The 12,245-nt window shown below is 35.0% G+C and overlaps 1 protein-coding gene across 5 annotated transcripts in view; it reads left to right on the top strand.

Annotated features, from left to right (window-relative positions):
• Window positions 1–12,245, top strand: part of UHRF2 (ubiquitin like with PHD and ring finger domains 2) — an 80,502-nt gene that overhangs the window by 61,179 nt on the left and 7,078 nt on the right. For 3 of the 5 annotated variants that reach the window (XM_042013024.1, XM_042013019.1, XM_042013020.1), the window contains 2 exons: window positions 2,897–3,001; window positions 10,867–11,006. In XM_042013024.1, coding sequence (XP_041868958.1) covers window positions 2,897–3,001; window positions 10,867–11,006 — 245 coding nt within the window. The remainder of the gene's footprint in view (window positions 1–2,896; window positions 3,002–10,866; window positions 11,007–12,245) is intronic. The other 2 variants (XM_042013021.1, XM_042013023.1) reach the window with 1 other exon arrangement.

Genomic DNA, 12,245 nt, shown 5'->3' with positions numbered 1-12,245 from the left:
TGTATACAGTAGAATGGGGGCTAATTTTCCCAGTCCTTTTCACATTTTGGTTATGTAAGCACAGTGCCAATACTCAACAGGGCAGGAAAAAACAAAGCAGGGAGGAGGGAACAGCTTCATTTTGTGCCAGTACTGATTTTTTTGTGGTTTCACAATGTCCAGCAAGCGACAAGCTTCCTCCCTTTTTCCCCAGCCTGATCCAATTGCAATGATTTTTGGGTTATCTTTCATTTTTTTATTGGTTTTTTTAGTCATGAAAATACATACTTCCTTGTTTTCTAAATCTGTTAGTTCTTTGTCCCTTGCATGTGTAAGTGATTGTAACTGAATGTTTTCTGTCATATTTGGAAGAATAAAACCAGGGGTTTTTAAACCGCTTGAGGAGGGGCAAGCCAAAAATTAAAAGCCTCTTCTGATTTGTTTCATGAACTTATCATCATTTGCTTTCTTTTTGTTGGCTGCCAGATTATGTAAAGTCTAGTAAGTAAGAGAACTTTCTAAAATCACTTAGGCAAACTCAAAGTATCACAATCAATATTTATTTTCACTGCTTCAATGGTAATTGGAATTACCTTTTTGCTAGGAATTCTATTGGTAAGACAAAAGGTAATGCTTTTCAGGTATTTCTAGTACTGGTAGGAAAAAGAAACAGAATTAGAGTGCTGCTTTTGTCAAAAAAATCGATCAAAGAAATTTTTTTATATATATATGTATGGACTAGATATCAAAAGACAATTACCATTTATGCATAATTCATTTATTTTGGGTACAAATTAAATATTTTGTCATTAAAAAAAAAATTGAAATGCTTTCTATGTAGAAAAAAACCCTTTTTTTTCTCATAGTCTTTTTCATGAGAAAATAGTTTGTCTTAGCAAATCTATGAGAATTTAGAGACTGTATGAGAATTTAAAGACTTCTTTATTTCTGATTTGCATCGTTTTTTTAATGACACAAACTCTCTTTTCCCTAGAAGGAAATTGACTAAATATTGCTTCTGGAGCAATGTTTCAGAGCATCTGAAGACCATCTTTGCCATGAATTATTTACCACAGCTCATCTTGGGGGTGAATCACCTACCAGAAACCTAGATTTAATTGATAAAACCTGGAAATGAAAAGAAGGGAGGGAGGAATCAATTAAAGGATGTTTGATACAACAGGAAAGAGGAGCACAATAGTGGGGCCTTTTTATTCAGCATACTCACAAATGGTCTGGAAAAATTGGCAAATAGCTGATAAAGTTAAGGGAAAGTGCTAAGCTGTTGTGGATAGTAAACATGGGACTGGGAACAGTTCCAAGTATGTTATTAGTAATTGGCTTTCAGCTACTTCTTCTTCTTGTTATTTAGCAAAGAGATATTCTAATAGCTAATTCTGAAAAATATGTCATTTTAATACCCAATAGTGAACAGAAAAATAAATCAAATACTAAATTATCATTAAATGAAAGGTCAGGAGAATAAAATACATTATTATGAACAGCAATCAGGATGATTAAAGGAATGGAATTGTTTTCATTCATCTGGAAAACGTTGAAAATTTTGTGGGGTGTAGATGACTACAAAATGATGTACAGTATAAAAAAAGTGGGACAATTTGTAATGACAAATTTACAAATTTGTGATGTCAAATTTTGTAAAGTGATCGTGACAAAAACATCAGCTGTCCACTCCAAAGTGACTGAAAGTGGTACTAGTTCATATGACAAGTGGTACTACTTGAACTCTTCTATCTCTTCAATACTATGAATCCAAAAGTTTTAAATAGTACAGGAAGTCAGCCACAGACAGCTGGATCCTGAGAAATTGTGCAAGGAAGTATTATTGTGTCCTTGCCTAGTTTTCATACTCTGCACAGCTCTAATCTGTTGTTTAAAACTGCATTTTTTACTAGCTGGATCTTCGATGTATTGTGTTATGAAATGTCAGGATTACAGCAGAAGAATATAGACTTCCTTGAAAGTTGTTTGGAAGTGTAGGCTGAGAAAAGGAGCTCAGGAGTGTGAGAAGCAGAATGAGAAAAACAGCCAAAATCAAGGTCTGAAAGAAAAGATGAAGGTAGAAAGTAGTGTAATTGGTTTTGTGCTGGAATCCTTCATTCTATTAATAGTATTTTTTGCATAATATACTGAGAAAATGCATAATTTAATATATAGTCTCTTTTTATTTGTAAAGGTTGTTTGTGGGGTTTTTTTTTAATAATCAGTAGTTTGAAATCATTATTAAGTAAGTTTTTGTGGGAGAGATGATCCAGCAGACTAATGATGTTGCCAGATTATGCTACAGCTGCAGCTTTCAGGTGGTCAGGTTGCAGATGACTTGAACATTTACTGCCAGAGAGTTATCCTGGTTGGAGAACTAGTCTATGATCCATATAGTGCTGCAGTGGCCTCTTCTTTTTCCTTGGGCAGTGTGATAATATTCCTCTCCACTGGTTACATTTAGAGTGTTACCTTAAAAGTCCCTGACAAAATGATGTTTACACTGGGATCTTCCTTGATTAAAAATTGTAAAATGTTACCAAACTGGCAGACCTCCTTCTGCTTTGAATTGTTCTAAATGACTGTGCAAATGGAGTATATCAGTGAGTACAGTCTTAGGTATTGCTTATGGAAAAAAAACTTGGAGATTTTTCCCAAGAAAGAAAGTGTGTCTTTACGTCTTCCACTGTCACCACTGTCCTACATTATCCTGCTGATTTTCTCGGTGTTCTTACTTTCAGCTTTTCTTATGGAATAAACAGTGGAGCTCCCACCTGTAATAGCAGTCTTGCATTAACTGTTGACACAGAAACCTCTGTAGAATATTTTAAGCAGAAAATTGATTGTTAAAAGTGGTTGTAGGTGACTTGGTCTTTGAAAAAAATGCTGGAAACTGGCTTTTTTCTGTTCGCAGGTGAGTGAAGCAGGTGTTCACAGGCCCCATGTTGGTGGAATCCATGGACGCAGTAATGATGGAGCTTACTCACTCGTACTAGCTGGGGGATTTGAAGATGAAGTGGTATGTCATTCATGCGAGCAATGGTCTTGCTGTTCTCCTGCATCAAATGTATCAATGTCTGTAAATATGCGGTTATATTTGTTGTTTAAAACTAATGTTTAGGCAGATGTGACTGTGGAAAAAAATAGCTACTACTGATAAATTAAGTAGTTCTTAGTATTTTGGAGAGAAAAATCTTAGCGAATCTTAAAGAATGCTTATGCTCAGATTTGCATTAAAGAAAAACATCAGTTACTGCTGGATTTGACATTGTTTAGGGTAGTTACATTTCAGTATACTTTTGGAGTTTAAATTGAGCATAATATAAAATCTGATCGTGTAATTATATGCAAATAATACGCTTTATGTTCTGCTTTTGTCATGATTTAATTACATTCCAAACAGTATTTCTAAATATGTGATACATTTATTTTAATGCACAAGAATAAAAGATATGTATTACTTGATACTAGGAAGTTCTGAAAGTTCTTGACTCCTGCTAATGAGCACTTTCAGAACTTCTTAGCAAAGTCTCACCGTCTCGTATTATGAGCACTAAATGTGCTGGGAAAGAATTCTAGTTTGGTGTTAACTTCTAAGTAGAGCAACAGAAGCAATTATGCTGCTAAACAAAACAGTAACTGCTTTCAGTTTTCATCTCCTGGTATTGACCAACATTTTTTTGTGAAGAGATTACTGTTTTCTTCCATTAAGTAATGTTTACACAAGGTCCATCCCTTCCTGCAGTGCCGGTTCATCAGGTGGAATTTTGAATCATGGATCAGGTGAAGGATAATGCAGTAAGCAACCTGGTTTTTTTAACACACGCGTAACTATCAAACACAAGAAAAAGGGCAATGAAGAAAAAAAAAAAAGCATATGAATGAAATAGCATTAGAATGTAACATATTCTTTGCCAACAGCATCTACCAGCTGCTGCTGCTGCTGCTGCAGAGTATTGCCTCTGAAGGAGTGTGTGTCTCTATTTGAACAAGTGGCATGAGGAGGTACTTGGTGTTTGGATATGGTGTCCTTAGCGTCTATCCTGGGCCAAGCTCGTGGACCCTAAGAACACTGTTGCACAGTAGTTGTATCTGCTATGCTGGGATGCTGCAGACTCCTGTTTTATTCTTTTTAGTGATACTGATGTCCCCTTATTTCTGAGGTGGTAATTATTCAGTTCAAAATATTTACTAAGCTTAATTGGATTCTTTGCATGTCTTTTCAGTTCACCTAAGTGATGTTGTGACTGTGGTTTTGTAGACACCTAAGTACTGTCATAGTCTGAAAGACATAAATAATTTTGAAAAGGCATAGTAGGAGAGAAGTGTTGCAGAAAATTCCCTAAAAACTTACATGAATGTCAGTGTTTTTCTGTTTTCTAAACTAATAATACAAGCGATTTTTTTTTCTCAGTTACACTATTGAAATTAGTTTTTATTCTCTTCTTCTTTCATATGCCAGATTTTATTTTCCAATTTACTTTAATTTTTTCTGGTTTTTTGGAAAAGGTTGAGATTAAATTCCTGTAAGAATATACACTGAAAAATCGAGTTTTGTACTTTTAAGTATCCTGAGCACAGTATCTAATCAATTTGAGAAGTGAAACTTTTAAATAAAAGATACAGGTAAAAATCTCTGCTAACATCTATTCATTTTATTGTGTGAGTACCAAAAAGAGAGATGACTCTTACTTGAATTTCAATGGTACGACAAAAGTACTTGTGTGTCAGTTTTTATAAAAGTGAGAAATAAATTCATTTTGGAGGAGTGTTATACTGTATGCTTATAAACTTTATGTACTATTTATGCACACCGATGGTGTGTGCCATCTTAATGTGCTTCTTATTGCTTTAAATCAACAAAGCCACACTCAGGTAAAGTAATTGCAAAAATACATTGCAGGAAACAGAGTTCACTGTCTAGCTTTCAGATCATGACATTTTTATGCCATGCCTTTAGAAACTTAAAATCCTGGAGACCCAGAATTATCTCCAGTTTTGCTGAATTTGGGATGTTCTGGATGTATTGGAGTGCTCCTTAATAACAAGTTTTGTCAGTTCTGTCAGATGTACCCTCAAGATTGAGAACAGGTACAGTCATAGCTAACAAAATGAGCAGTGGGTGAAATTGTTTTGCACATGAAGCTTTATCCTCATTTCTAATTACATGCATATAAAATATTTGCACATCAATCTCTTTCCTGAAAATGTGTAACTTTGAATTCTAGTGACGTATTACATAGCTTACCCATAGTTAGCTTTTATTTTGAATATGTTAATATTGCTGATCTCCTGGTATTGTTTTCATAGTAGTAATAGGAACATTAGCTGAAGAAATTGAGAAGTCTTCTAGTAATCTGTAATTTAAGAATTGTTTCAGAGCAGACTAACATTTAAAGACTAGATACTGGACATTAGCACTGATTGTGCAATCACAGAGTTCATGATGAACGTATGCTGATTTGTCTGTTCATTAAATCAAGCAGCTGGAGAAGTCTAACTTCCATGTTGAAAACTTGGCCTCTTATTTTGTGTCCCTGTTTTTATGTATCAGGTTGAAACTGCTGCTTATTGTCAAAAGTTTCAAGATTCATGTTTCTGCTGGGTTGAGGTAGTGTTGTAAAGATGGTAAATTAATTGTGCGGTGTGCTCTAATTTAATCCAAATAAAAATTGTTTCTTCTGTAAGTGTTGTTGCACATAGAATCATATGGGAAATCTTGAACTGAGATTCAGAATCTCTTTGGAGAATAATACTTGGTGTGAGCAGTTGCATCCTCTCATAAAAGATTCTGAGACGATAATGACTCTAATGACTCAAAAGGGACCCCAAGCAATATAGTCATTGTTTAGGTTTGTTGATATTTTATACCAAACCCATTCAGTGCCTGGAATGTAGCATTCACAAACCACTTAATGAAATTAATGTCTAATACAAAATGCATGTCTTTTAGATTTTCCATGTGTTACTTTAACTATAATTATAGTAGGCTAATTAAATTAGTCATACAGATTGCAGGATTTTTTTCCCTCAAAAAGCCAATCAATTTTGGATCTCCACCCAAGAGCCAAAGATTACCGTAATTAAAAAATGCTGCATCTAAGAGCTGTTGTATCTCCTAAGTAAACTCCTGCTACAGGAAAGTGTCTTTGACCTGAAAAGGCTCTCTGTCTTTGGTGAACCTGGTTCAAAATCAGAACAGATTTTTAATGGAATGAAAGATAATTAATCCACACTGAGTAGCCTGAATTGTTTACATATTTATGTTCGTTTTAAAAGCCTGGTAATCCGCCATTTTTGGACACTACATGGAAAGGAGTAAGAAAAACCTCAGAAAGGAATTCACATACAGTGGTTAACTAGGACCTTGATTTTTTAAGATGTTGCCCTGCATCCATCACCAGTTAGCCACCTTCTGCTGTTTCCTGCATTGAAGCTGACTTTCTTACTGTTCAGATATGTAGATTAGTCAACACTAAAATGGTGAAATGTTTTCATTGTGGTGGAATGTGCCATGAAACTGCCAGGTTCTTGCTGTCAGGGGTGATTCTGAGGAAGACTCAGAAAGAAAAATTATGATGTATTCAGGCTCTGCACTTAATGCAAGGGATTTTTATTGATTTACAAATGAAATTTGTAGTTTAGCCCTTCCTTTTCAATTGGCACCTTTTACTGCAGTGTTAAACCATGAAATTTTCAAAAATAAATCACACAGTGGGCAGATAGACCAATTCTCTCAGCACTTTATGCATACAGAGTTTAATGGAGATGAATGATGACATGATTCAGTTTCAGATATCCCTACTGCTAGGGAAAGAAAATGCTTTCAAAGGTAATTGCTTGATAGTTAATATTTGACTTGGATTTAATAACTTCCTTTAAAAAGGTTTAGTGCTTTTTTATTTTGCTTTATCATATAATCAAACTCAGCTTTTATTCATTACATTTTGCTGAGGTCAAGCTGATGTGGGATTGATGAAGTGATGATATTTGGGGATTTCTTGTATCAAGAAAGCCAATAAGACATTTTTTTGTTGTTCAGACTGAGGGTTGGAACTCATCTAGAAAATCTGATTGAGTTTGTAATATCCTATTACTGAGAAATACAATTTTTGCTTTATCTGTTGGAACCAAACTTTGAAATCTGAGCATAATAGCAGAGGTGTTAATGGAAAGAGAAAATGATTGAGAGCTCTCTTGAGATAGTTGATATTCTAGTAACTTGAAGTAGCTAATGTGCCTGTCAGCTGGTGCATAAAAGCAATCCATAGAAATAATGTGGTCAAATGATTCAATGGAATTCAAAATCTTGCTTTTTTCATTCTACATTATTTCTTTGTTAGACTTAAAACTGATTATATAGCAACAGTGGATAGTGGAGTATGATTTATTACAACTGACTGTCTGTACTGGCTGTCTGAGGCTGACTGGCTTGTAGTACTAGAGCTTCAGGCTTGTCTTCCACTCACGCACCTCAGTATGAGATACTGGGTCAATGCTACTGTGGCTGAAGTTCATTTGATCTATCATATGATCAAAGTTTGCAAACAGGATAGTTAAGAAATAACTTTATGGACACAACATAAGAAAAAAGGGCATACAAAAGGTGTTAAGAGAAGACAGGATGACAAAATACTTACTAGCTCTTGAAAGTTCCAAGGAAGTGGAATTAAGCTCTGGAAAGCAGAAGAGAAATGGCAGAAATACATATTTTAAGGTAAGAAAATGGGGAGAATGTAGGAAGAAGGGAAGAGAAAAGATAAGATTGTTTTGATAGGCTTTTTGACAGCTATTTTGTTTGTCCAAGAAGAACATACAGACATCAGTAATTCCTTTTGCCATATGTTTTCTTTAACTGTTTGAAGCATTGTCTTCAGTTCTGCTTTCTGATCCTCTTGAGACAAAAATAGCTTTACCAGTCTCATACTGGCTCTCAGTTGAAAGTTGTTGTAGGTGGTAGGAAGATCCTGTATTATCTATAGATAGAACTCAGAGCTGTTGAGAAATTGTTTTAGTGAGTCATTACTCTCCAGTCATCCCAAATAATAAGCTGTGAATATTCTTGTCGTACTTCACTTCAAAAGTAAAACACCATAAGCCCTATGGAAGTAGGTACTCTAGGTCTCCCATGAAGTCTCTGGAGTACCAGTGTCCCTGTTTCACTTCTGCTTGTCATGGGCACATTCATATCCACCTTTATTCCATTCTTTAGACACTGGGTCTGTGCATCACTTACTCTTGCCATTTTTGATTTTCTTCTCTACAAGCACTTTTGAGTTCTTCTGAGCTTTCTTCCTCTCCTGTTTGAGAGTTGCTCTTATATCAGAGATTATATCAAATGTCCTCCCATTTCTCTTCATCCAGCTCAGATCAATGACAAGATCTCTGTCATTTTCCTTCAGATCTAGAAACTGTGTGTTTGTTCCCTGAAATCTCTTTTTTGTTTTTTTTTTTTTCTAATGTATCTGATATGAAGTAAAAGACTATAGTTCATCTAGAAAATAAAGCAGCAGTGAGTCTTCCTTACGTTGGAGGATGTTGAAAGATCCTTGTAACTTGACCTGTGACATTTATGTTCCTTAGTAATTCCTTTTATCCTCCATTTTCCTTCCCCTGCATTTCCAGTTGCTTATTTATGCATAGAACACTTTGATAATTAAAGAAAAGCAAATGTAACCTATGAAGTGCGGGATATGTTCAGGAGGTGAGCATGTATGCATAGGCCTTCTATCCATAGTATCTCTTCAAGCACAGTGTTTTCAGTTTGCCTGTGGTTAGACTACCACCAGAGAACCACTTGGTCTTTCTCTGAAGATGCTGGAAGTTTGTTGGTTTTAGGCCATTTACATTTAACCATTTTCCATAGAAGTGTATGGAAGTAGGAATTCTGTTGCCTTTATGCATTCTCTCTTGAGTTTTTTTGTCTTAAGTCTGTAGCAATTTGTCCTTGATTTATATCTTTCTGTTATGCCAGAAAATAAAAGTCTATTCCATTCTTTCTTCTCGTGAAGATGTATCAACAACCTGGTAGTTGATAAACAAAAGTTTGTCAAGAACCTGTCCTGTCTTGTAAATAGTTTTCCCCCTCTTGCTTTCATATGAAGTGTTTCTGTCTTTCTTGGATTTTTTCACATTCTTATATATATGTCATATCAGTATTTATCTCAAAATTACGTTCTAAGAAGAGAGAAAAAAATCACCTTCTGATTTCAGTTTATTTCTGCTTGTATATCAAAAAGTGCCTTAACAGTCCCTCCCCACCCTGCCACATAATCAACATGTGTGTGTTTCTTTCTTTGTTAGAAAACACAGGCTATTCTGGATTCATGATCTTCCAAGATATGTGTCCCTGTTTTTCTGAACTTGTGACAAGCTTCTTATTCATTGTCAAAATGCAATTTGTTTGATTGGTTGTGATACATCAAGCAAATCCATCCTTGTTCATATTATTATCAGGATCATCTTTGCGTGATCTGTGCATTGTGTTTGCCTTGACAGTCACTGAAAAATGAAACATACTCTGTGATTAATTCCAATTCTGTGATACTTTATTTTATACAATTTATTTTACATACTTTCTTAGTAAATGGTTCTTGTCTGGTTGGTCTTTTAAAGTTGTTTCTTATACTGTCTTTAATAGAACTTCATTCTATTTCTGTTGGTTTTTAGAGATATATTTAGTAGAGTAAGTAGACTGTTTTAAGAAAGCAGATACCAAAGTTTATACATGTCTTTGCTAGGTTTTGAGTATACTTTTTAACTTCATAGCACTTGTATTTATTATGTGCAGATAACTGCAGCTGAGTTTCTGTTAGGTTTTCCCTACACAAAATAAAATGAACCTAATTTCTATAATTATCTATGGCCTTGTTCAACCAGCATTTCTCTTTCTAACTTTCTCTTTTTCTGCTGTTGTCAGTCATGAAATATATGTAACAGTCTTGCACTGGATCCTAAAAAATGTCAGACTTTTAACAGTGGTAAGAAGTGGACTGAATTTTATTACTGCATAGATGTTCCGAATTTTGCTTTAAAAATTCATTTAGATATTATTTTCCTATTAAATGTTTATCTTCCACAATTGCTACATGCTTTGTACCCAGTATGCATTTCCAAAGAAATAACGCATTAAATATATATGTAGTGTGTATATATATGTATTTCTGGAAATACATGAATTTCCCAGGAGTAATATGAAATTCTGTGACAGACTTTGTACAGGAAGTAGAAATACAGGCTTTACTTAAGTGTATTTAGATTTTGACAGTTTTCACAGCTCATGGTAAAAGATTTTATCAACCTTCTTTCAATTTCATGAAAATTCTACGTAGGAACTATAGTACAGAATTATTTTAGCTTACAAAATATGAATCTAAATTATTTTAAACTCTCACTGATTCAGAAGAGTTGGGATTAGTATTTCACTAAAGCACCTGCCTTGTACATAAGGCAGCACTGTATGTACATATCAGCACTAAGCTCCTTGCACAAGCTGAAGTGGCTGACATGATTCATCCAAGGTATTTACTGTGTATTTTAGAAACATGATGTTCTTGTAAACTCAATGAAAGCTCAAGAGCAAGTAACCACTTGCTAGAATATGTTCTCTTCCTCAGATTTTTTTCTCAAAATAGCTTTATAAAAAATGCAAAAGTAGCAGTTTTTAAGGCAGGCAGTTTTTCAATCAGAATTTTTTGGGAAAGTGGTTACATCTAGAGCAGTAGTTTTGTGCTGGCACAGCTGCTGTAGGACGGTGATATTGAAATTGAAAACATGTCTTTCATGCCTTGGATTACAGTTTTTCTCTGAGTAAATAGAACAAATAAAGTTGCTTTTTTTTTTTTTTTTTTTTTTTTTTTTTTTAATTGAGTTACTTTACTTTAGAGCGTTAAACCAAAGGATAATCTTCTTGCACAGGATCGAGGAGATGAATTCACTTACACTGGGAGTGGAGGTAGAGATCTTTCTGGCAATAAAAGAATTGGAGAACATTCATTTGATCAGACATTAACGCACATGAATAGGTAAGTTTTGAAGATAAAATTTAAAAGTATTCCAAAACAAAAAGTTGGGTTGTAGTGCTTTAATTTAAAACCAATGTTTTGCTGTATTTTTTCACTCCTGTACATGCTGTGTTTGTAAACAGCAATGCCTCTTGCTACTAAGAGGCATTTTATCAAGCATTATAAAGTTTTGTTGCTTTAAGGAACATGCATCTCAGTGAAATACATTGCTGAATTGCTGCTGCAGCTCACAGTCATGCCTCTGGTTGAAATTGTTCTACAGTCACCCTCAGAAGACTCTGTTTTAATTAAGTGAGAAGTTTGTCAAAGCTCTTGAGCAGAAGTTTTCTAATTCTGGGTGTTTCGTTTTTTAAGTTTCTCCAGTGGGTAAATCAGTTATGAATTTAAGTAGGAAGAAAGCATTTTCATTTTCCCATGATAAAAGAAATATTTTCTGTTTTGTTAGCCCTTTCTTCCATCATATTTTTCTATGAAGAGCAAGGAATTAGGGTGCTGCTTTATCAAAACAGGTACTTGAAAGAGAACATACATCCAGAGGAAGAATTAGACATCTGCCTGAAGTGTTTTTCCATCCTCCAAAAGCCTGCCTGAACAAAGAGTACTCCATCCTTTTCTGTTCCTAAGAGCATAATCTATTACACAACTGACCTCTGAACACCTGTGGGATGCTGAGAGTCACTGAGAACTTTTGTTTGCCAGGTCTGCATTTAGACACGTTCTGCTGCTCTCAGACTGGCTGGAGAGTTCAAGCTGTCTAGAGGAGAAAGAGGAAAAGCCTGACTTGGCTGCTGAGACAGGGAGGGGGAGGGGGTATGTGATGCAAACATGAACAAGAACAAGGAGGGAAGAAAGAGGGAAGTAGATTTAAGCAGTAGCTTTACAAGCAGATTTAGTGAATAGAGCAAAGTTGTTTTGGGACACAGAATTAAAGGCTGGACTCCTTAGTGACAGACAGCCTTTCTCTTAGCAAATGAGAAATCCAGAGGCAAAACTACTTAGCTTTGAAGACGTTAGGGTACATGGAGTAACAACATGCTGCTCTCATTTGGTGAGCTTGATACAAGTTCTCAAGCACTTTGATTCAGAATATTATGATGATTCTGTGTAGTTGAATCTGTGTTGGTTTTGCTTGTCCAGATAGTTTTACAAGGTTTGGTTTTAAATGGGAAACATTTTTAATGTTGGCGTAGTGTTCCTGTCTCTTACTGTTCTCTACAATGTGGAGAACTTGTACCATGT

Source organism: Corvus kubaryi, unplaced genomic scaffold (genome assembly GCF_017639235.1).
Source record: "Corvus kubaryi isolate FWS band 111438036 unplaced genomic scaffold, C.kubaryi_AGA036_p1.0 split1-37296, whole genome shotgun sequence".
Taxonomy (NCBI): Eukaryota; Metazoa; Chordata; class Aves; order Passeriformes; family Corvidae; genus Corvus; species Corvus kubaryi.
The sequence above is the reverse complement of the archived record's forward strand: the minus strand, read 5'-3'. Positions and strand labels throughout refer to the sequence as shown.